Genomic DNA, 26,884 nt, shown 5'->3' with positions numbered 1-26,884 from the left:
TATTACATTTACACTATCGCGACTATCGGCGGATCTAAATTTCATCTGGAAGTAATGAAGTTGAAATTAATATCAAAATGAAATGTTAACGGGAATAGTGAGCACATTTGTCAAACCAGCCTGGTGCTCACGCACTGCTTCTGGCCACATGGATAGAGTAGCGATGCTTTGAAACACACGATCCAGCTTTTTACTCCACTCAAATAACACAGCGTTTATGAAATGTAAACACTGACAGTTCACCAGGCCATCCTGATCCCATAAACCCCAGACTTCCAAGATGGACAGTTCACAATCCAGGGTAGTTTCAGAACATCAGAACCCAATGACTACCACCGTTATATCAGGTTGATCTGGCTACGCTTTGGAATAATTCCGCCGTACAAAAACATGTTTTTGCGATTGAGAAAAGCAGTGTATGTTTATTGATTGGTCAATTCAAGACTAAGGCTGGATAGAAACTCGGTGTAGGACAATGCAGGGACAAACTAAAATATGTTGGAAAATGAGATGATCTGAATGAATAATTGGTCCTCACAAAAACAACAATAAAAATCCTAAAGCAGGTGTGGGCAAACTACGGCCCGGGGGCCACATGCGGCCCGTTAAACGTTTTAATCCGGCCCGCCGAACTTGAAAAGAATTATTACTAATTATTACTTGAATCAACCTTTTTAATGTTTTATTTTCTAAATACTGTGTTCTTTTTTAAGACATACATATTGTTGTAATGCTTTTGTTCACTTTCATTTAAAATTAAATGTATTTTCTTTCTCCCATGAGGTGAGGTTATCAAAACACTCCATCCATCTGCTCATGGTCCGGCCCCTCTGTCAAAATTTAGAACCCTTTGTTGACCGCCAATCAAAAAGTTTGCCCACTTCTGCCCTGAAGTATGTTCAGCATGTTGTATGTGCACATAATGAGATGAAAATAGGGCTGCAGAATATATAAAAACAAATATCGATATCACGATATTGGCCCATGCAATATGCATATTGTAAAGACATGCAATAAATTTCTCATGGAGTTACATGTGTGAATTGGACCAGTCAGATGCCATCTTTAATGGAAATTGGCATCCAATAGTCAAACGTTATCTTGGGTAATTGTGAGCTCGCTTATTTTGCTGCATAAAAAAAAAGGAATTCTTTCGTTAGATTACACAAATGTAATTTCTTTAGGTACATGGATGCATTTTGACTTTTACATTCAGAGCTCAGGACAATTTTGGGCAGTTTTTCATGCCGTGCTGTCGAACTGTGCATGGGTTTGGCATTTTCGTAGACGGGCGCAGATAGAAATGCGCCGTTGTGGGAATGAGCACAGCCAACTTTATTTCCGGCCAATTAAAACGGTTCCCCTTCATTCCCTTTAAACTTTGCACACATGAGGCGTGCGGTGTATATGGTGGAAGGATAACAGACTCTCTAGAGTACATGAAGGACATAGACACGCGCAAATAACATTTAAAAGGAACTGCAAGAAGATCGACACTTGTGGAGGATGTTAAGGAGAACCAATGTGACGTGGGCACTTGGAGACCGCCTTCAACCCCTGATTTTGCATCTGTGTGTGTCAATACACACACTTAAACACAATAACATTCACCACACATATCAGCGGATTGCAGAATCTACCTCCCTACGCCTGGATCAAATCACGCAAAACGCGTTACAACAAACTGCACCACAACTTAGACCGGCTTTTAACTGCACGAAAATAAAGTAAAATACATTTTCACGCCGAAAGCACGTCCACCTGTCTACCAAAATAGGGCCCTTGGAGTTCTTTTTTAAGATGAGGGAAGAAATGTGCAAGCATGGGAAGAACGTGTAAACTTCACTGAAAGGCCGGAGTTGGGATTCCAAAACCGTACTTCAGAACTGTAAAGCAAATCTGCTAATAATAAAAACTTCCCTCCCTCCTGCTGCACATTCATCATCATCATAAATTGTCTCTGACTTGGGTGAGTACACACTTCAGTGTTTTTTATGTTTGTATATTTTGTGGTTACCTTAAAAAAAGTGAAGAATGTTCATGATGTGATTTCGATTGATTTTTGTTGGAGACGCTCGTGGACTGCAATTTTGTTGTTGTGCTGACATTCGCGTGTGTTTTTTTGCATACGATTTCAGGATGTTGGTTGTTTGTTATTTTGGTTTGTTTTTTATTTTTTTGATTGCGGCCATGTCTTTGTCCTAGTCCTTTGTTGTGGTGGGTTGAAGTTTGTAATAATAATAAAAATAAAAAAAGAATGTTAAACATGATTTGATTGTTTTTTGTTTTTTTTAATGAGTACGCACAGTGCAGCATAAGCACACCACTACATGTTGTTGATCCTACATAAATAATGCCTCTCTGTCTTCTGTAACTTCTAGACCAGCAAAGAAATGTCTGTACAGTAAATATAAGATGTGCCTTCCCCAGACATTACCTTTAATTGTTTTGTCTGCTCACAGCACCCTGGGCTAACTCCAACAGCCAATGGCTTCAAATGCTGTCAAACATTGAATGGGTTGAATTTGAAGTGTCAGAGGGGAAACAAAAAGAGATTTATACTACTCTTCTCTTCTTTTCCCCTGCAAAAAGAAAACTTATTTTTATGCTGCTCACCCTTGAGCTAAAATACAGTACAAAATAATTGTCATAAATTGGCTTTTGCATGTGGCATCGGCCTACGGTAGAATAAATCAATATAATTGTCAAAATGTGAGTTTTGTGGCTAATCTATTTGCATGTGTGTATAAAGTAACCTTTTGGCCTTTGGATGCACGTATGCTGGTTGTCACTCAGGAGGAATCCTTCTCTGCAGCGACATTCATAGCTGCCCATCATGTTGACACAGATCTGCTGGCATCCACCGTTCCCCTCTGAACACTCGTCGACATCTGCATAGAGAGACACGTACGTAAGACACAATTAATATACTTTTCAATTCACTTTCAGTCAGAGCAAAAGGTACGCCGAGGGCTGCTTGCCAGAGTCTGGAAAACTACTTGTAAACCACAATCATAATAAGCAAGTCTTTGAACAGAGAGAGTTCTAATAAGAAACAGATGAATATCTTTTTTTAAGAGCTTCAGCGAGGTCTTGGTTGCTATCGACAGAGCTGAGTTAAATGCTAATATTAGTTTAAGCACAAGCCGTAATATAATGTTTACCAAACACATTAACGTCTTCACATGTGCTGAACACAAAGTACTTCTGAGGTTAATTTGAATGTCATAATTGGCTGGTCATAAAATGTTCCACACCAAACTCAAATGCCTTTTATGGACCTTGTATTGTGCACTAAGGGAGCGATTGCCAAATGTTCCTCAGTGAAAGCACCCATGTTACGGTAAAAAAAATATACATCACAGTAAATTTCAAGAAACAAAAATGTTACAAAAAGTATGAAGGCTGAAATGAATAATTGCTTCTTGCTTTACTCACAATTAATTTAACCCGTGTAGAATTTAAGCAAAAAAGTCAATTTCAAGCCCCGATTTATTACTTGATTGCCGTATTTACGGACCATAAGGCGCACCTGCATATAAGACGCAACAACTCTTTTTGGGATTAAAAAAAAAAAAAAAAGGATATACAAGCCGCACGAAGCTATAATCCACAGTTTTCTATGTTGAAAACAATTAGTTGTTTACCGAATGTACGGAATGATTTTGTACTGTGAATGCACAAAAAGGTACATAAACAGATTGTTAAAACATTGCCTTTTAACACGGCAACAACTTTGCTAATTAAAACAGAACAGACCCAAGACAGAAAATTTTTTTTGATTTATTCAGCGTATTTTCTGAACTATAGAGCGCCCCCTAAAGGTGAAAGAAAAATCCACAGAAAAGCCACACTGTTGTATTAGCCGCATGGTTCAAAATCTAGGAAAGAAGTAGCGGCTTATAGTCCGGAAAATGCGGTAATCTCTTCTTGATTGACTCACAAATTAATTCAACCTGTGTAAAATCAGGGCCTAAAAGTCCATCTCAAGGCCTGATTTATTAATTGATTAATTCGAAATTCATATTCAAGTAAACATTAAAATGGCTGCTTGTATGGATAAATCACACCACCGCCTTACTTTTGATTACATTTTACAAATGTTCCTTTCTCTATGTTTTCACAAATAAAGACAGCCGGCGGGTGGAATCACAACAAAATAAAACAATTCCATGTCATTGCTATTGACCACAAACTCAAGTGACAAGTGATCAAGCTAGAGCAGAAAATATAGAATTGACGATGCTCTTCACTATCATATGATGTCAATAACGAGAAGCTGCCATTTCAGTTGGAGACGAATTCTCTATATGTTTGTATACATTGTTTAATAATGTATATCGGAACGCCAACAGGGCTTTCCCTAATCTGTTTGCAGAAGCCTCAACTTCACTAATAGGCATCCGAAATGGCACCACACCAGAGTTGCACAGAAACTGCCAACTGCAGCATGCCTAACCCATAAAATTGCACATGCAGCACAAACCCCTGGCAAGTGAGAAACCCGATCCACCTGGGCTCGAGTACCTGCTGATGACGAGTGTCTGTCAGCCCCACGGCGGTGGAATGCAGTTAGAGGGGAGGAAGCAGGAGTCCAGGAGGAGGGAGGCTGGGTGGGTCGGGGTGAGTGGGGGGGTGGGTGTGGGGGTTTGACTTGAAGGCTGGCGTGCTTGTAGGAGGATGACAAGCAACCAAGTTAATGCACCTCAAGTGCACACAGAGGCAGGGCCTTTTCAAAGGTATTGCCTGAGGCTCGGCTCTCCCACGGGACAAGAAATGGCGATTGCGCAATTGAGAGTTGCACTGATCATAAATCACACACACACGTCCCGCTTTGCTCAAATGGGGCAAAAACATGTCTCTTGAATATCAAAAATCATGCGCAGCTTCTTTTTTTTTGGGGGGCTTTTGAGTACACTGTGGCTGTGGAGGTAACACTCCATTTTCTCTCTTCCCCTGGAGACCTGGGCTCTATCAGTACCGGCCACACTGGAACCTTATCCACCCCACTGCTCGTTGCATCAATAATCTGCTGTGTATACAAGGCTGTTTTTTTAATAAACCGTCATGCGAAACTAAATTACTGTCTATTTGTCCAGTCCGAGAAGGCCTCTAGGTTAAGTTTCCTTTCTGGGGAATTCTAAGCCCGGCAGAGTTACAAATTAAAATTGACTCTGTCTTCTTCTTTCCTCCCCGCAGAAATGCAGAGACAGATGCACAGACGGTCGTGAGCTCTAAAAGGCACCTGACGACACGGCAACCTCCGCGACTTGACAAATTAAGTCAGCGGCAGGTCACACTTCGGCATTCCGATTCTTTCATTCAAGCAACAAACGTGTCCGCACCCTTGAAACCAAAGAGCAAGGTTTTCCTTGATTTACCAAATAGCGGGCCTTGCTGTTGACTTTATGAAGTTGGCAAAAACAAAGAGAGGAGCTGCTTGAAAGCGAAAAGTGGTTCTAATGCATGCGCAAACCCAAATGTCCCTAATGCATCCAACAGCATGCCGGTGAGATATGCAAACAGCTTCAGAAGGCCTGCGGGGAATTCTCTCCATACTCTCAGTGCATCAATGAAGGTTTCATTTCCTGGTTCCTTCATCCCTCCAAATGAGGCGTCGCCTGTCAGTAGATCTCTCCCGTTTTAAATAGCGCCCATAATTGCCTGTGTTGTGTGCTGGGCAAGGCTGGCGTCCAAAGCAAATATTTCCAAGCGGAAAGGGTTTCTGGCATGGCTCGGAGAAGTGCTCATGTTATTTGGTCTTAAAACATTTTTTTTTAAATTCTCTTGAGGACGGACAAAAATGTCTCAATCAAGTTGAAAGGGCTTCCTTAATTCTGAAAAATGAGACACGTCGCTGCTTTATCCTTGCTCCAGTCCAGGAGACCAAGGGAAAAGGAAGGTTCAAACACAGCGAGATTAAGAGATCGGTTGTGTTTGCGGAGGCCATGTCCGCCGGTTTCTCAGATAGCCTTGACTGTATATATAACATTTGGCCTCGCGCGGAGATTTAGAACCATGTAAACATGCCTCGCTGAAAATCCTGAATCTGTCGCTCGCTTTTATTTTCCCGAGGTTGAGCGATGTCACTGACAGTTATTACTGACTGATTGTACAGTGTGAGTGAAAAACAACTGCTGTCTGTCATCAGAGTTGTCTACGTATGCATCCCGCTGCTTGACTTCTGTGCAGCGCAGACAGGACCGTCTCTGTGGTCTAGACAGACCAGAGACAAGGAGGTGAGTGGACGGACACTGGCCTCTTTGGGTATTTCATTTACAGGAGGCAAACACCCTCTAATAAAGGCAGCAAATCAGACCCATGTGCAGTAACGGGCAACAGGAAAGCTGGGGGTGGGGCGAGGCTTCGCTCAGCGGCCAGTTGCCGCTGTGCTTTGCGAATAGGCTGTAGATTAGTGGAGCGTCAGTGAGGCAAAGGCGGCAAGTACATGGCAAGCTCCGATTGAAACAAGATTTCGTATTTTGAAAAGGTTACTTTGAACAAGATTCAACATTTTCCTATGCTTCCTTCCGAGTTCAGTGACACAGCACATTTCCCCAGCCACTTGACTAAACAGCAACGGGCTTGAACCCAGCCACAGAGTGCAAACACACGTCGTCTTTCAAGTGTCAGCTGAGCCGAAATAAAGTGCTCGAGCGGACTTTCTGCCCATTCTATTATTAATATATATATTCATATATATATATATTCATATATATATATATATATATATATATTCATATATATATATTCATATATATATATATATATATATTCATATATATATATATATATATTCATATATATATATATATATATATTCATATATATATATATATTCATATATATATATATATTCATATATATATATATATTCATATATATATATATATATATTCATATATATATATATATATATTCATATATATATATATATATTCATATATATATATATATATATATATATATATATATATTCATATATATATATATATATATATATTCATATATATATATTCATATATATATATATATATATTCATATATATATATATATATATATATATTCATATATATATATATATTCATATATATATATATATTCATATATATATATATATATATTCATATATATATATATATATATATTCATATATATATATATATTCATATATATATATATATTCATATATATATATATATATTCATATATATATATATATTCATATATATATATATATTCATATATATATATATATATTCATATATATATATTCATATATATATATTCATATATATATATTCATATATATATATATATATATATATATATATATATTCATATATATATATTCATATATATATATATATATATATATATATATATATATATATATATATATATATATATATATATATAGATAGGGTAGAAAGTCTGCTCCAGCACTTTATTTGAAAAAATGGATCTCAAACTGCAAGGGTGGAATGCGCAACGTTATCATATCCGTGTAAACAGTGAGAAGAACCACAACCTTTCTCGTGTTATGATGTAATGCAATGTATTATGTAACTATAATCACACGATAGAGTTTGTTGTTTATGTATTTGTATTGCTTTCATTTTGCTTTGTTTTACTCTGCTCTCTGCTGCCAGGTCAACACTGAAAATGAGAATCTGTTCTCAATTGTCTTAAGTGGCTAAATAAAGGTTCAATAATTAAATAACAACAGTCCATGAAAGGGGATGTTTTAATAGTGTGGTTATTTATGCAGAACCTTTCAAAAACTCAAAGAAAAAAAATAAATCTCTTCTCAGCATAGCACTCCACGAATCAGTGACAGCAAGATTCTAGTAAATAGCTTTTGAAAACAGCAACTTGCAAAAGCCCTGACTTTGCACATGTTTGTTTAATTATTAAAGGACACATACAGAGAATCTTCTTTTCTTCTATTAACCCATTACAGCTTTTGGTAAAATACCACAAGGATGAAGCCCCAAGATTTGAGCAAACTTTTTTTAGGCCTTGCGCAACTCAGCCTGTTTATATTTTTATGTATTTATTTTGGGTCGCCATGCGGGGGACTACAGTCATTAAAATGAGCAAGCACATCCTACCCACTCTACTGTGGTACCAATGTCCACAATAAATGTCGTGACCAAGCTGAGTGTGAAAAAAAAAAAGAATTCATAAATCGGCAAACACAAATACCGCAGCAATTTCACCGAGCCTTATGCCACTTATCAGAAGTTCATCTGCGCGTCCAAGAAGTCTCAATGCCGCTCTGCTTATGTTTTGACTTTAAGTCTCAGACGGTGTCGTCTGTTGGTATCTTGTAAATGACAGAGCTAGCAGCCAAGTTTGATTGATTCGATTAATCGTTACCTGAGCTCTGAGCAACTGTGATGTCATTTTCAGTTGAAACGTGACAAAATGGACGCTCACCTGAGATGGGTAAAAAACGGGTAGATTGTGTTGCTTAACTCATATTCCACATACGCAATATTAATCAGAATGTCATGTTCAGACTAGTGAAGACGCATAGAACAAATTGCAAAGATTTGTTGGGGGGTTGACTTTGCATTTAACTGAATGATATCTGAGATCACCAGGTGGGGTCATTTTATTTTTTTATATTCTAAAAATCCCATCCCTGAAATCACATCAGAATATTCCTACGCTAAACTCATGTAAAATCGACTTTCTCTGCTGCTCCAAAACAATCTGGAAGTATTTAAGAAACACAAACTCAAAATAGATTTCTTGTTGGACAACCTTATGCCAAGGAGACAAGAGGCCCTCATACTGACGTCTGACGGTTACCAGGCTGTTTGACGTTTACATCGCTAAACCCAGTCTCAGGCTTCAGTTACCGCTCAAGCATTTCTGCCAATAGGCTCAGCTGGAATTGTTCATTTCATGGTGGATGGGAATGAACAACACCAAGAAAGGAGAGGGCGTTTGTTGATATAGTCCTCGAGAGCCGGCTAATAAACCAACTTTCAATCTGTCCCGACACCTCCTCTCCAATGTGCTGTGGAGACGCTTGTCCAAAAAAATTATATTGTATGTGGATCACAACAAAAGCAGAGTGACTGATCCCAAAGAGAGGTAGGGTTGCGGTGGAGTGAGGAGGAGTTGTGCTTAGCCCGAGAAGAGCCTGTGCTTTCCTGGACTCTGGATAGGATGTCATAGGGGTAACAGGATCATTGTTGGCTTAACTCTATCCGAGCAGGGGTTAAAGGTGGCGGACAAATATGCCTTTTCCATTCACTTGTTGGTTTGTAAAGGCGTGTCAGCCAAACATGGCCGACATTTGCATCTCCATAGCAACAAGGATTTCCCTTTTTGAAGTTGTCTTTAATTGATGAAGCAGTTATCACATGGTTTTGTCGACCTCTTGATCTATGGCTGTGATATCTATTTGGGTGCATTACAAACTCCCATAAAATTAAAAAATAATTGGCAAACTCAAGTGGAAAAATTAAGGGACCACAATTCACAGATACAGTATCGTAAAAGACAAGTCTTAAAGACCCTGTAAAGTGAGAATAAATGTCCTGTAAATTTGACAGACCACAGAGAACAGTCTTGTCAACAACCCTGCCAAATTAGAATGATTAAAAAAAGAAATCTGCAAGTACTGCATATAAAATGAGGCTTCACAATCATAAAAAAAAAAAAATTAAATAAAAAAATAAATAAAAAATAAATCAGGCCATGGTTTCCACTTTCAAACGCCCCAAAATATCCGCTCAAAGCTTCAAGTGGCAGTAATGTATATTCTCAGACTTGTCACAATATAATGTATTTAGAAACAAAGTTTTGAGAAGAAACACATTTCCGATTATTTTAGCCATCTGCCTTGATCAGTTGGGTGTGAAATATTTTTTGACATCTTCACATGATGTATTTCCACTTGGTTGGCTTTTTGACAGTTAGTCTTGAATGGTAACTTGGCACAACTTGATCAATTTGATTTCATATATAGAAATTAAATGCAGCATAAAATAATTTGAAAAACAGCTCGTCAGGGACGCAGAGTCAAGTCAAAATCCATCCATTCATTAATTTTCCAAACTGCTCATCCTCAATAAACTCGCGGCTATGCTGGAGCCCATCCCAGATGACTTCAGGTGCGGGGGGTACAGTTTGGACTTCTCGCCAGTCAATCAAGGTCATGTTTAGACAAATACTGACAAACAACCACTTAAACTCACTCCTAAAGACAATTTAGAACCTTTAATTAATTTAACGAGCATGCTTTTGGCGCACTGAAAAAAGATGGCGTTCCGAGAGCAAAGAAACTTCACATAGGAAGGCCAGAGCTCGGATTCAAACCCCAGAACTGGCGGGTATGAGATATTACAAGATTTGGGATTAAGGTTAATCTGGTAACGCAGATTTACTACACACTGTATATCGAGGGGCGATTTCAGTGTTGCGCCATAATGCAATAACGATTTACACTAACATTAATTGGCAAAAATCTAATCACTTAGCGGGGTTAATTCATTCGACCTTCTCAAAGGTGTTACTTGAAAGCTTTTGATGCCTCAAAGCCGTAATGACGTTATAGATCATGATATGACTTTGGCAGGTTAAAGTGAAAAGGCCATTCATTTCCCTGTCGATTGCAAAAGGGAATTGAGCTCTACTAAATCAATACAAACCAAATCAACGTAAGTCAACAAGAATCAAAATGAACACAACCTACTGGTGGACCCCCCCCCCCCCCCCAAGCCCCCCCTCAAGTCACTTCTTTGATGACACGGAGCAATGTGTCTTTTGACAAAGCAGTGAAGCATGGATACAAGTAAACAATGCGGTGATAAAGGTCCTTTACAGCATGCTTGATCGATTTTCAACCTAAAGGTGAAATTGTGTGTTTTTTGATGGAAGTAATATTTGCACTAATGTGTATGATACAGATGATAAATTAATTTAGCAAGTAACAATGCTAACGACATATCCTCGGGTTTCTAAAAGGACCTCATCCGAAATGCGGAGGTCATAAGTGGGGACGGTGGTGCTACAGTGGAGAACTAATAGACTTCCTGCATCTGGTTTTCATTGTAAAGGGGATGTGTGTTTTGGATTAAATTGACATTGATTCCTCTGTTTTTCCTAAGACTCTAAAAATCCTTTACAGCTTGGCCATGTGGTGATTAACTACCATCCGTCCCTCACCTCCACCGGCAAATAGCCATGATGGTTATAAAAGATGTAATCAGGCTCTTGAATGCCACGTTGCCTCTTGCTTCTGCGGGAAGCTTCGAGAGGGTACAAAAGCTCACTTTGGGCTAAATTATACAGTGAGTGACATCTCACTCCGCATGGACAAAAGCAGTGTGCTGTAATATTGCATTGCTTCCACCTTGCTGACTTCCTGACATCTTTGTGAGGCTTAGGGCAGACAGCGGAGACCTCAGAAACCACAGCGTCCCTGTTGAAGCACACAAGGCAGCGTTCTGCTTCATGCTCCGCCGCCTTCTGCCACCGCCCAATGCCATTATGCTGCCAACACATGCAATTACAAGGAGTCATGTGGCACGTGCCGCAGTACGAAAAGAAATGCCATGAAGGAGACGCATGGGGAAACGGTCCCTGGGCTGGCAAGAACACAGAAGTCTGAGAAGACTAAAACTTTTGCAGTTACGGCCATCACGACCACGTACGCATCACATACAATAAAACACACAAACAATCACCATAATGATCTAAGATTATGAACTCAACATGAACTTTTAAGGATCAAGTCAACGTCTCCTGCTCTGTAGCCTCGGGCACATCTGGTCTTTAAGGACTCTGAGGGTCTGACCTTGTCTGGGAACCAGCTGCGTAGGTTCCCCACTCCAGGGCCAAGTGGGACTAACCTTTTCTTTGGGGCCGAAAAGAAGCTTAAACCTGAAAGATGAAGTTGGGGCCTTGAGGTGAAACCTTACTTATACCTCTTCCTCTCTTCTTGGGTTTGTGCTGAGGGTTATTGCCGGCTCTCTACAAGGAGTAACCCCGAGAGTCCTTTAATGTTTCTAGACAATGGGCGGACTTGGAAGCTACAGGGGTGGTTCTTAGATAGTGTGGCCCAAGAGGATGGTCAAACGTTGACCCACTTCCAGAGTCATTACATTCTTGTCTTAACAATCAATCACCAGATTTCACCTTACAATATTGCAGACATATTTTAGAGATAAAATAAACAACTTGATTGAGATTTTTGCTTTCCAGGAAGAATGTCAATGCAACACGATACCGTTTAATGTCCGTAATTTAATAGCACATGGGCAAACAGAGTAAGTCAGGTTCGTTATCTCGTCGTCACTCACGATCAACTCCAGTAATTTACTGTATACTTCCAGCGGAACATCTTTGCTCAATTGAACCGGAAGTTCACTGGGTTTGCTGTAAAATACGATATTAATCATTTATTTTACAATTACCGAGTAAACTATGAGTCAAGTGTGGGGTAATTTTTATAAGTCAAGCTAGTTACACACATTATTTCTGAAGTGCGAGTCGCCAGGATTTTAACGGCGCACAATTCCGCTGCAGGCATAATGGATTTGGCGAAGAGACCGCTGCTTATTAGAAGGTATCAACCGTCAATCCAAAGTAACGCTACGTCAATGGTGACCATTGTTATAATAATTTTCATCATTCAGAGTTAATTTTCAGCGTACAATTGAACATTTCAACAGTTCAAGTAGAAATATATTTGTTTTAATGTATTTTTTTTTTACTTGAGGGCTCAGATACCAAGCCTTCTAATATGAAACTATGGAGTTCCACGACATTCAACAATATCTTGCAGACATAGGGGTGAGTGAACTATATTTAGAACTCGTCAAAAATATTGGGAACAGCTCTCTGTAGAATGCACTGCAGTTGCATACCAATGCAAACTACGACCACAATAAGAATAATGTTAAATTAATTTCATAATTTGAGTGTCAGTCAAAACTGAAATGTTAAGAGTGGTGCTCTATGCACATTTAGCCCCATCATAAGGATAAAGTCTGCACGGAAGCTAAACTTAAAAGCTGTCTTGATTCGATGGCGCCGGATTTACGGGCACAAACTGTATCAAAAGGACTGATGGATAAAACCGTTTGATTTACCGTCAAACAACCATTCATTGCAAGTAAACACCTGCACGCAAGTCAGAAGCAGATCCTCGGCACATCAAATGATTCATTCACAACTGGGTGTAGTTTCTAAATGGCTCGGAAAATAGCCCCGCCATGCAGATCCAACTGAGATATAGCAAGAGGGGAGCGCGCGAGGGAAAGGCAAGAGCAGAAAGACTTTGAGTAGACGAGGAAGAGAAAGCCACGGCAGCCTGTCGTAGTCACGACTGGTTACCTCCATTGAAGAGGGATGCAACCGATTTCTTTGTAGACGAGTGGAATGGGCACAGTGGGCCAAGGATGAACCCATTGAACTTCTGATCCTGATGGCAGTGAGCTTTGTACACAATGCGAGATTGGAGTCCTTTATTTCTCAGTGTAATGCATGAATACGAGTGACAAAATTCTGGCATTTGCACGATGCTCTTAGACGTGACTAATTATTTTGGCACCATTCTACTTGATGATGGAACCAAGGAGATGCAGGTGTTTTTTGTTAACGCGTACCTTCAACTTGGCATCACTGCACTTTGGCTAAATGATTGATGAGGTTCATGTGACCGTGCCACTTTGTGTACTCACGTATAAAAGCTAGCTCTGTATGAATAATGGCTTTGCCTGAATGTGAGCTCCACCGTACCCAGTAGCTGGTTCCAGTTCCCCACCAAAGTGACTAGTGTAGGATAAGACTAAAAGCATGACAGAGATGTAGCACTCGGATTTAATAAAAGCATATAGGTCAGGTGGATAGCCCAAAGCAGGGGTGATGTCTATGTTTAGTAAAAAGAGACACATTATTTAATTAGACTTTTAAAACATTTTCAGTGAGGCTAATTTACACAGCGCACTGGTGAAATATTAAACCATGGGAAAGTACATTGGCCCAGTGGCTCACTCAGAGCTCTAAGCTCAGGGTCAAGCCCTTCATAAATTCACTCTCTTTTTGTCAGACTAATTAAAAAGCAAAGCCGTTTTTTTTGTATGAGAAACCGGGCTAGGGTTCCCATGCTATGTGTAATGAGGAAGTTTTTAATATCTCATGCAAGCAACATAAGAGCCCATAAAGGACACGCGCCTAAGATTAGCATTTGTGATGTGATATTAGCGATGTGAAGCAATGAATATATGCTACCACGTGGGTTCACGTCTTCTCCTGACAAAAGATCAATATCAGAGGTGGAGGACTTGAGTCAGACCCGACTCCTCAATTTTAGGAATTGCGACTTGTTGGCTAAAATGTATCAAAGTCTTGACTTGGTATTCAAGTGACATTGACTTCGACGACATGACTCGACAAGTCATTGTGTTCGTAGTTGAAAATACACAATTTCACCATAGTAGATTATTTTAAAAAAAAAAGTGTCGTTCACGCAAACTGTGCTAGGCAAGGTTTGTAACTTTAAGATTAAAAACAACAAGTACACATTTAACCTCACTTCCGTCTCTAAAACCACCACAATGCTCACCAATGGCTCGTCAAACTTTAACTGAGCTTCATAACCATTTTCCAATTAATTGTGAAGATAATTATGTAATAAACAATACAGAAACTGATTTAGAACCGTTAAAAATGATGTGATTGTGAAAGTTACTAAAGCTAGCAAATCTATGTACAAAGCTCAGTGTTGCTACATGCTAGCAGTGAATACAAAGTGGCTCGTATGCAGATAAGATTTTCATGCTACTGTACAATACACCAGTTTGAAGTCAAACTAGGACTAAACTAAGCATCAAAACTGGTGGAATCCATTACAACATCTCTAAACCTATCTACAGCTGCGATTTTGGATTTCAGTTTCGAGTCAGTCAACTCTCTAGCGCTAATCATTAGAAAGACTTTCCCACCAGGACTCGTTGCCAAATTGAGCATCTCGGCACTCTACACTATTGATGTTAATCTCCTGTGCTTTAATGTGCAGTCAAATGTTCTACACCGCTTATAAATTATTTTGGGACTCATAGTTTTTTGTATTGATGATTGATTTTGCCACAGTTTCTTGGGACCTGCTTGAAACTTGAAGTTTCAGGTTGAGAATTACTTGCACATACCATTTGTAACCAATTCATACCTCTAATCCATATATAATAAGGATTTCTCACAGAACTGTGACAGACATTTCACTTAGCGAACACAAGGAAGAAAGAATTCATAAACTCCCGCCCATACACTCACACGCACACCCCCACTCGCACACAAATCACACACTCACCTAGACAATTGTGCCCATCATGTGCCAAGCGGAAGCCATCATAGCATGTGCACCTGTAATTTCCCGGGATGTTGATGCACTCATGGACACAGCCACCATTGTATTCGGTCGCACACTCGTCGACATCTACAAAAAAACAACAACAAATGAAGACATTAAAGCAGACGCATTAAGTGCACAAACATGTCGTGTTCCAGATAGTCACTGGATAGCTTTGGTAGCAAGAGTGGTGACTTGAGAATAATGTCTGATAAATATATACAATTATTGCATCTCTACCAAGCCAGCCTTTTAAAGGAGTTAGTACATTTTTAAAAAGGTGGTTTCTTTACCCTGCTCAACTCACATTCCACCCCAACTCCTTTGGCCCCTCCCACAGGTGGTGACCCCCATGGTAAGGAAGACCCATGTTGGCTTTTTGGGCTGTGCCCCAATGGGTACCAGACGCTCGCCATCGAGCTCCACCTCCAGACATGGCACCGGAGTGGGGCCCCACTCCCCTGCAGCCGGGCAAGGAAAATGTTGTCGAAAATTTGTATTCATCATCACGGGTCTTTGAGCCGTGCTTTGTCTGGTTTGGGAACCTCCTGATAACTTGGTTCTCTCTTCAATGGATATATAGTATGTAGTATAAATTGTTTTAAATAATAGATAGACTCAATCCAATTCAACACATCTCAGCCAGAACTGCAACAATGTAATAACAATGCTATTGAAGGAGTGGGAGCGAGAAATTAGTGTTTTACATCCATGTCAAATTTAAAAGACAAGGATACATATTCTGGACATTTTATTTAATTTTACAAATACAGCAACACAACTTTTTTCTCTTTTGCAATTTAAATATGGGACGGGGTGTGTGTTTAAAGGTTTGAGTAAAGTAGATACTCTTGCACCTTGTGTAAGAGGCAGAAACATCCAACGCCAGATGAGCAGTTGTAATGGTAATATTAAGCTTACAAAGAGGGGAAATGGTGCATACTTAATCACCATTAAGACCACAAAGTAAGTTCACAAGTGCAAAAACCAAAGAAATGTGACACATAAAAACGGAGTGGGAGCTGACATTTACAGAAAGATCGCAGATTGGTTTGACAGTGAGAGTGAGATTGTCCGTAACGGTTATGATGATGGCTGCAGGGCCCCACTGAGAAGACCGGGGACACGATGGATTGCGAACACTGTGCACATCCACTCAGCACTTGCTGGCCCATTAAGGCCCTATGATCCTGGTCGTTCAGCTTCTCTTTGAGGCGACCGCTCTCAAGGCTTAATTAGACTTGACAGCGGAGGGACGGGACCAAGACAAAGGAACACTCTCTGCTCCCCACGTCCCTTCTTCCCACACATCAGCGCCATTCGCCAAGCTCAGCAAAAAATCACCCATCACTTTGCCATTCCTCTTTTACCCTGGAACATGCACAACATTTGCAACAGATTCGCCTCCATCAGCCTTGTTCCATATTCTAAGCTTGTCAGTCTTGCTAAGTCGCAACAAGAAGTGTGTGTGGTTCACAATCCCATGCAGTCCTCTCCATATGGGTTTATTTTGAACAGTGAAGCGGATTCCTCCTAATTTATCAAGAAATGGGTAAAACTGAGCTGACATATGAATATAAGAGAACAACAGAGAATTTTTTAGCAAGAGTTATTGAAACTTATGACTGACAGGTGTGCTTTGTTGCCCTCATGGGTCCCATAATGTTCAAAACAGTTAATAACACAGTAATAATGGTTCACTTCCAGAATTGGGTTTTGCCTGTGAAGAACTACACTAAAAGTACTTGATTAAAGATGGGACAAACTAATGAATTGAAAATTAAGCACAGCCATCGGACAAAAATTGTCCATATGCAGGATAACAATTTCTAATGTTCTGAATCAGAAACCATTAAAATATTACCTACAAATGAATGACTCATCAATATCTTCAAACTTGACTTTGTGCACAGTCTACAAAATGAATGAAATGATGGATCAGATTTAGAAAAAAAAACACATCAAAAGATGTGTATCTTTTACCAAGGATCCACATTGATTGAAACAATCATTTGTGAAATCAAAAACAACAATTTTAACGATGTTAACTTCAATCATATATATTCTAATAAATTGACGAATGTCCCAAATAACCATGAGGGACACTTCAACTTCATCACTTTCACCCTTGTGCCCTTTATGAGCGTGGCTGTGCACATGACCTCATGACTAAATCTGTCGTTGTCTGAGTGTCTGCAGTTGTCACTCAATAAGCAGACTTTGATCACACTAACCCGGAAAAGCCATTGAACCATTCGTATTTCCCGGTTAATCCAAGGCTTCAAAGTTTTTGTATTGATCAAGCGCACATGCACGCTGACATTTACAGTTGATAAACAACCAACCAAAAGGCGCACACATACACGCACAAGCACGCTTGTGACGTACTCCTAACTGTCATATGTAATTTAGTTCGAAAACTAATATTACTATCATTCTAACTTGTTCAGTATTTTTTCATTCTTGGCTCTTAATAATTTTTACGCATATTTTGTGTGCAGCATTCTCTTATTTAACTTTGGAATGAACTAAAAATGCTTCGCCATCATTGCTTGATGACCATTGAATGTTGTCAGTTTCGATGTTTAACCAGTGTTCCCATAAAACGGACCTTTTGGAAAATACTACGGAACTGGGGTCTCAAATTCAATTACCTTTATAAATGAAACTTGCTTTGCAAAAATATCATCATTTTAGAACTGTCTGCTAACCCTAATCCTTTGATTGATGACGACTGAACATTGCACAACCAAAACTTCACAAATCCGTATTGAATGGCCAACAGGCAAGAGGCCATTCAGTAATAAAAAAAAAAAAAAAAAAGAAAACATTGTGATTATGGCTTTGTAATAACACAAATAAGATTTGTGGAATATACTGATCCAGAGTGTTTGCGTTTGGGAGGGAGGAAAGTCTTCAGAACCCCTGCTGGAAATAACCCTGACTCCTTGGCTGTGCCTCTGACTGCTATTTCAGCCGCAGTCTTAATTCTCTCCAGCATGTGTATAGGAAATTTACTGCTTCATTTCGTCTTGTCATAAAGAAGCACTCGGCAACTGTTTTTTCTCATCCTCCATCCACTTCCCACTCCCTGGCTTCCCTTTGCTTTCACGGCTAATGCTGAGTGAAGCAGATGTTCGTATCAAACCAAGTGAAAGTCTTCACCGAGCGATAAGGGAAATCAACATAAAGATGTACGTCTTTCACAGTAACGGTTCCCTCCTCGGTCACGAAGGGAAGCACAGAATGGGCAAACGACAAACCACGTGTGAAATTGGGCATATTCATTCCGAATTCTTTACCTTCACAATGTTTGCCATCTCCTTTGTAGCCCGACTTGCAGATGCACTTGTAGGATTTCAGTGTGTTCTGGCAGATGGCGTCGATGCTGCAATTGTCAAGTGCCTCAGCACACTCGTCCACATCTAAGAAGAAAGAAAACACTTGTTAAATCGATCCCACCACAGAAAAGAAAATCCATGTAAACCTCAATTGACTTTGACAAGTAAAAATGCAGAGTAAAGCGACGAGCATATCGAAAATGGACACAGCCTCAACGTGCATTTATTGATGAAACCCGTCATGCACCTCCTTCAAAATAAAACACAGAAAACAGGTGAGTGTTCCTTTCCTTTGAACGTCTTTCAGATTATTTAATTTCCCCACCTTCTTTACACATGGGTATAAAAAGTCTACACACCCTTGTTCAAAGTTTTTGGTGGTCTGAAAAAATCTATTTTCAAGAGGGAGGTCAAAATGAACAACTGAGTGCTCACACTGTTATAACTGGGATGTATGTGGCGGTGTTCAGAATTAACCAATCACATTCAGTCCACTATTTAAATGACACCAGATTAACGGAAAATAAGTTTTAGATGTCCACTTAAATTTTCTTGACTATTTTCATGTTTTGCTTACTGAAGGTTTTGTGCTGACACTGGCTGCTATTTCAAACTGTTCCTAATTCCCCCCACCTTGTCCAAGGCACTAGATCCAGCCGAATTAGAACACGCCCAAAACATCACGTTGACATGACAATATACACCACTCTAAGTATGTTGGTCTTTAGGTGAAGAGCGACTTCACCCTTGGTTTCATCGGACCATAAGACATTTCCCGGCGTGTTTGAAAGATTTTGTTATGCTGCGATGAATCAAAAGTTGAACTATTTGGCCATTATTTCAATAGATATGTTTGGTGAAAAAAAAAAAAAAAGAGAATGCTCATTGCCAAAAGAACAGCAAATCTACGGTGAAATCATGTTGATGACAGAATTATGTTTTATGGTTGTTTTTGGACCGGGGCTGTAAGCGAGATGGAGGGAATTATAAGCAGTTCATCCGTTCTAGTATAAACGCTCCAGGCTTCAGCTTGAAAGCAACAAATAAATAAATAAATAAACGGAGGCGCTTTAAATTAGAATTAGAAATCCCTTTATTGTCATTGTACTCAAGTGTGCAACCATCTTTAAAACCAGCACTATAAAGCACATGGCTAAACGAAAGCCATCATCTTCATCGACGTTGTTTTTTTGCCTCATTAAGAAAAAAGTATTGGATTTATATAAAAGTATGGACATTGGTTGCATGCATTAAAAACATGTTTCACCAGCATGACTCGGATTTTATTTTGTGCAATAATCAATGTTTGTGAATTTTTTTTCTGGTTAATCCTTAATTTTTTTCAAGGTACGCGCCATCAACATGGCAAACACAAAGAGACAAGTCATAGAAGAAATTTCTAGCAACGTCCCCCTCCTACAGGTGCTGCACGTGATGGATTATGGTGAAGCAAAAGTTTAAATCGCAATAGGTTTATTGTTTGTGGTTGCTCAAAATGAAAGAACAGATGTACTCCTTTTGGGAGATTAAAAAAAAGAAGAAAAAAAAGATGCTGCCCTCTGGCTTGAGCTTCATTTTCGAGCCTCTACATGAGTCACGAGATTATATCCTCTATACCCATGCTTGGTCATTTATGAGTGACTGACTCTTCATTGGTCAGTGGAAGGCCAATTTCTACATGTAGCAGAAATCATCAGTGAAAATATTTACAGAAAATACAAAAAAATATTTAATTGAGTTTAGAACCAACTGTTGAATAAAAAAAAAATAACGAGGATCATTAGACCAAAATACATCTTTCCGAACTGTTGAAAGTGTAAAAGGCAAATGACTTTATAATTCGACATGATTCTGTGACAAAAACAAACGGTTACTTTTTGATTTAGCGAACAACATGAACGCCAACCAAAAATATAAAAGTCATCGGGGCTAGTTGATGTCAACTGCTGCTAGTCTCAAAAGCTAAGAAGTGCAAATGCTGTCATTGGGATGTGGTACTAAAAATTCATGAGTTTACTCAGCATTCACGGTACAATGAGCCAGCAATTAACATGCACGTGTGTGGGCATTTAGCATGCATGGTCAAATGCATTCACTTCATGTGTTTTATGTTTAGATTTTTTAAGGCATTTAAGAATGGCCCAAAGAGCACAATCAAACAGAAGCCATGAGCAAATAAAAACACTCAAACAGCCTTGAAACCAATTAGATACCTGCATCACTAATATAAACATTAAAGAGAAACAAACGGCAAACTTTTTCAATATAAGGAGAAATCGTGCATCGGCCAGCCATCTGACAAAGTATTACGTAGCGTAAGAGAAATCCAGATTGGCTCGCAACTCGCTAGGTTCATGAAATGTAAATGATGACGTTCATAGTTTTTTGCACATTTAACGGCATTTGAATACATAGCTTGTCATTTCTAAATATTTTACATCACTTCTTGAGAATTCACACTCTCGTTAGGTTAAACAGACCTAAAAATGTCAGCCCCCATAAGCGACATTTTAAATTTTTTTTCACAGATTTAAGTAAACGACCGCTGACACACCATAACAAAGCTCTGACATATTTAGTCCCTTTAATTGAAGTGTTCTATTTTCAATGTAAATTCCTGCAGTCTGAATAATTTGGGTGAGAATGTGAAAAGATAAGCGTGGAAATGGATTGGCGCAGATGCACGGTCAGATCCGCCTTGACGGAACCCCTAATCCAGCCAAATCCTAGCTAACTAGCCCAGGTGTTCAGGATTACCCCTCTGCGCACAGGGGAAGGGCAGTTTAATAAGGTTTACATAGCTCCCAATATCCACTCTTATCACAAGCCCTCTGCAGGAGCCGGCTGATCCCACTGGGAAATGACCTGCAACGTAAACCCTCACGCTTAGCACATTGCCTATTCCTGGAGGACACGAGTGAGTGTGGATGTGAGCACAGTTGTAACAATGCAGAATGCTTGCACGATCGCAATCAGAAACCCGAGCAGCTCCGTGACGCATTTGCTTGCGACTGTAATGGGAACAACATCAGCAAAGTTTGTTCCATGAGAGTTTATTAAACTTGGTTTTACTTCAGCAAGAACATTGAGCTCCGAGGTTAGAATATAAATGGAGAGCAATGTCTTCAGGCTCCCTGCTGCAGGCCAAAAGATTTATTTCAATCGAGATTAAGCACCTGGTTATTTAGCTTAAATAATTGACTGTTAGGTCAGAAAGAAAATGTAACAAATTTACAGAATCGTAGTTGGTGATGCTTTACTGTCGAAAAAAACATTTTAGAGTACTGTGCAAAAAAAAATGGAATTCAGTATGCAGTCGGGGTGGTCGTGGCTCGACTCCTGCCAAGTTTCCTTCTGGCCATTTAGCAACGCAGAAGCTCCCCCAGTCGCAGTATTGATTTATATTATGTGAAAACAATAAGACATCTCCCGTGGCGCAGACTTGGTTTTTAGTCATCTGCCTTCCCAGAAAAAAAAAGAAGCCACAAGAGGAAGTGTTGTTTTTAATGTGGAATGTATTCATTACTGTAATCGTCATGTTGTTAGGCGCCAGCGAATACTTTTAATGCTGCTGGTCTTGTACTGTGAAGCGAGGTCAAACAGTTCGAATGGTTTCGAGGCAGCTCAGTAATCGAGATTAAAATCCATCCTTGGCCTTTTTGTTGCAAATCATAAATCTCTATCTTCTAACACAATCAAATGTCCACCAAGGATTTAGGAAGGTCGAAACCATTTTCATTTTTTTTTTTTTCAGTCAAGTTGTTGGCTGTCCATATTTTTCAGCAGCGTTCATCCTGACAGAAACACACAAATATCCTGCTTATCGTCTTGTTATAATGTTCCCATTGGGTCAACAAATTGACTTTTTCTTTCCACATTTGCCGCTATGCACCCCTTTGGCTTGGACTCAAGTGAAAACACAGGAAAGTTGATTCAGTGCGGTTGGGACAGTCCAAAGTTCTATGCAACGTACCATATTTTGGGCTTTAGGTAAACAAAACCGATTACATTTGGTGAAACCAACCAGACTGGTTGAATCTGTGACAACGTGCAAGTCATCAAAAAAAAAAATCCCCCCCTAATCAATGACAAATGGGAAATTTGTATTCGGGCTACATATGTATTCAAATCTCTCACCAAAGGAAATGACAACCACCAGCCAAAACACTAAACATTTTTTTGCAGTGACTTGAAAATGACCAAAATGAGCCGGGTGGGAAGCCAAGCAAACTTTTGACGATCCTGTTGCTTTTGGTGTTAGCTGCGCAAATGGAAATAAACACAGTAATAGCAGTCGCACGGACTTCGATCATTCTCTGACACGTTATTGCTTGAGAGTATGTACCCATGAATGAAAGAATTCCATTGGACAACAAAAGTTGCATTGGCTCCAAATTGCTTTGGCAAGGAAATAAACATGTCAGAGTCAATACATCCTTTGGTGCAGTCTGAGACCAAAATGCCGCACGCTCAGTAATGCCGCTCTGGTAATTGACTCATGCCCAAGATTAAAAGATTGGGTTTTCCCAGTGACTTTCTTTCATTCTTTTGTGTTGAGGAATCATACTTGTTGGGAACAAGTTAGGCCAGCGGAGGATGAAGGCAATGCATTGGGACAAGGGCGAATAAACAAAGTCAAAACACACACACACAAATACCGAAGAAAAAGGGCTGTTGGGGGAAAACCCAATCAGATTCCGAGGACGGATTATTTTCCATGAGGATGCCAAAGCTCGACTTGTTTCAGCACATTTAAGACAAATTAGCTTTCGGTTTATGGAACCGAATTTGACATACAACATGTCGGATGTCAATTATGCCAAATGAGTCATTTACAATGCTCAACACATTTAACTGACCCAAACTTAAAAGCAATGCCCAACTAATATTACTAAAAATTTGAATACTGAATAATGATTGAAAAAAATAAAAAATAAATAAAAAATGGACTTCGACGCACGTGTTAAATTAATTTTGGTTTGACCCAAAAAAATTAGAAGTCGCAACAGCAAGTCACTCACATGATTTGTGCGATGGTAATGAAACCGTCATAAAAGGTTTGACATTATCTTATTAATTAAAGGCCAATGTTAAAAATTCCACTTCTTTTATAAGCAAACGTGAATATAGAATCTGGCCTCTATTGGCGGCCACAGGCTCAGCTTGGTACACGTCGAACTCTCCAATCTTATTGTACACTGAGTATAATGACAATAAAGTACATTCTCATTCTGATGAATAAAGAAAGAAAGAAAGAAATAAACTACTGAAACGTCTCTTTTTGTATCGTTCATTTGATACAACTAAAATGGACATGTAAAAAGATTTGAAAAGGTTTTTCTTGAAGCTAGAATATAATTTCATATTTCTTATATTTTTTATTTGAAAGCCAGGTGCTCCCGCACCCGAATTTCAAAACCAAGACCAGTCAAATCTACTTTTTTTTTAAATCAGATTTAGGATTGGCGTAATCCAAATGTAATTAAAAGTAATCAAGTTACATTACTTTAACAAGAAGTTACATTCTTTGTTAAACAGGTAACATTTTTGAAGCACCCCCCCCCCACACACACACACACACACACACTCCCAACCGTGGTTATTGCCACGTGCAAGTTTGAGCTTCCGGCTATGAGCTTTTAGCTAAGGAGGTGAGACCTTGTCAGAGTTGCTTTTCCTCTCTGATTTATTGGACGGCCTGGGATAAGAAGCGCATTTAGCAGAGAGGCGGATAAGTGGGGGTGTTTGCAGGAATAGGACGCGGAAGGGAGAGCGCGAGTATGTGGGAGAATTGTAGGGTCGTAGGTGTGCAGTTCAAACATGGGGCAATGTTGACTTTGAGCGTCGAGACCATTGCTGCTTGCTTTGCACCAAACCTGCCGGCACCCAATAATACCCACAAACCACGCCCCGACCTCCTCCTGCCACAGCAACTTTGCTTTGGGAGTGAAGATAGAGAAGCTAGGAAACCGTTGAGTGTAAATCTACTCATGAAATACGGACCAGCTACCACCCCCCCCCCCAAAAAAAAAGATTTGGGTGCAGAATTTTGTGTCCATCGTAATTAACAATAATAATAATTATTATTATTATTATTATAATAAATAAAATAATAATAATAATGTTATTATCCATCCTAGCACCACACTTATATTATGCTTAGGTTTTTGGTTGAACGGGATGGAGTTAATGTCTAGGTAATTACTTTAGTAACACCGGAATAGGGCAACTAATTTTTTTTTTTTTATAACCAAAGCGTTTCACAAACACATCAAGATAAGAGGAGATGAAAAAAAAGATTGGAACGCAATTGGATGAATGATGTGTTCTTCACAGTGTTTAAATCAAGAAGTAGAGATTGACTTTCTCGCAAAATATCAGGAAGAAATGTTCTCCAGTTCTGCTAAAACTGCTGCTATTACATTTTGACATCTCTTGAAAGTGAACGTCAACTCCTGAAAAATGTATTTGCAATAATATGTGATATATGCCTTCATTACTCTGAAGATGGCATTCTGATTAATATTCGGTTGTGGAACATGAGTCAAGCAGCAAAATACATCCGTGTTTAGCCATCTCAGGCGTCACTTTCTGTCAAGTGAAAATGACATCACAGTTGCTCAGTGCTCAGCTAACGACCAATCAAGGCTCATCGGTTTTCTGAAACGGAGCCATGATTGGGCATTATCGGAGCCCTGACCAACTGTGATGTCATTTTCACTTGACAGCAAGTAGCAAAATGGACGGCCCCTGGGATAGACAAAAACAGGTGGCTGTTGCTGCTCAACTCATAGTCCAAAAACACATCTGAACCCTAAACATGTACGCATCAGCGCTAATCACTTATCAAAAGTGTTGCTCGCCACTTACCCAAAAAGTAAAATTTAATGCACAGGAAGCAGGCACAAAGCAAGAACATGAACCACACCTGTCTGTGCATCTTAAAAATGGGCTAGATTGACCATACCCAAAAATGGTTTGATTAAATGCACACGTCAACATGGACACCAAATTTAGCAGCTCGCGCCACCCCACCCCACTCTAGTCTCAATTCCCCCGAGCTAATGAAGGGCCACACTGTTGGCTGTCCGGCCAGCCTTGTGAATAAAAATATCAACTGCTTCCATTCGGGATATTTACACTCAGCCTTCACACACTCGAAATGTTTAGGAATCACCACCACTGACTGATCCTTTTCGTTCAAGAAATCACAGCTTCAAACACCTCAGCCCTCCCTGCTTATGTACACCAACCGAGGAAAAAAAAAAATAAAGATGCCAGTTCAAATTTTAGAGGTAAGCATGTTCATCTGCCAAGAAACATTATGTGTCATCTAAGCTGTGCTTTTACCTTGTTTAAATCCCAAATCCAGTTGAATGGATGCCTGCTAATAAAGAAATAGAAGAGCCAATTTCATCACCCAAAAGAGGCATTCAAGATGCAATAAAAGCAAATATATGAAACAGAACGACCATCATCCAACTCGTTGCCTTAAAATAAAATCAACAGCACTAAAACCAAAAGGAAATGTTTATCTCAACACAATTAGTAAACAACTCATTAGTAAACATCTGCTCAGTTTAACTTCCCGACCCATATATCACACGTTCAACAAAATATTCTCTTAACGTGTACAACCATGATCAATCAGTCAAGGGTTTTTGCATTGTTGGGTTCATAGTTCAACTTTGGTCTGGTCTGCCCCCCTTTTCGAACCAGTTATCCGGTTCCCCTCATGAGCGGTATTAGTACCAGGTCAGCACTCAGCACGTTCTGCTGTCTTATAACCAAGGTGGGCATATCAAGACAGAACAGAAGGCAATTCACCACTTTCAGCCACACTGTCGTTAGGACGGGTTGATGGCATTTCAGGGAGATTTACTTCAAGGGCCCAAAAAAATAAAAAAATAAAAACGCAACGAGGACAACCCGCAGTGTGGCGCCTGTGGTAATTGCCTGCAGGTCAGTTTGCGACCAAACACTGAAGGCAGCATGGTGTCACTCGGAAAGACTGTACACCGTTTGATGTTTTGTGACCTCCCGGTGCTGCTCCAGATGCAGCTGCTGCCAATCGTTCAAAGACTCACCTTTGATTCCATAGAGGGACACACTGACACTTTGGTTGTGCTCCACAACTCATCTAACAGTTTACAAGCGCAATTTACTAAT

At 39.6% G+C, this 26,884-nt stretch overlaps 1 protein-coding gene across 3 annotated transcripts in view; it reads right to left on the bottom strand.

The window, feature by feature from the left end:
- LOC148339730 (signal peptide, CUB and EGF-like domain-containing protein 3) overlaps nucleotides 1-26,884 on the bottom strand; it is an 87,857-nt gene that overhangs the window by 46,829 nt on the left and 14,144 nt on the right. For all 3 annotated transcript variants that reach the window (XM_088290913.1, XM_088290911.1, XM_088290912.1), the window contains exons 2-4: nucleotides 18,677-18,799; nucleotides 15,336-15,461; nucleotides 2,757-2,891 (exon numbers count right to left, since the gene is read on the bottom strand). In XM_088290913.1, the coding sequence (XP_088147039.1) occupies nucleotides 2,757-2,891; nucleotides 15,336-15,461; nucleotides 18,677-18,799 (384 nt within the window). The remainder of the gene's footprint in view (nucleotides 1-2,756; nucleotides 2,892-15,335; nucleotides 15,462-18,676; nucleotides 18,800-26,884) is intronic.

Source organism: Idiotropiscis lumnitzeri, chromosome 3 (genome assembly GCF_059441095.1).
Source record: "Idiotropiscis lumnitzeri isolate Australia: NSW breed Sydney's pygmy pipehorse chromosome 3, RoL_Ilum_1.0, whole genome shotgun sequence".
Lineage (NCBI taxonomy): Eukaryota > Metazoa > Chordata > Actinopteri > Syngnathiformes > Syngnathidae > Idiotropiscis > Idiotropiscis lumnitzeri.
Note: the sequence above shows the minus strand (reverse complement) of the source record. Positions and strands in the feature narration are given on the sequence as shown.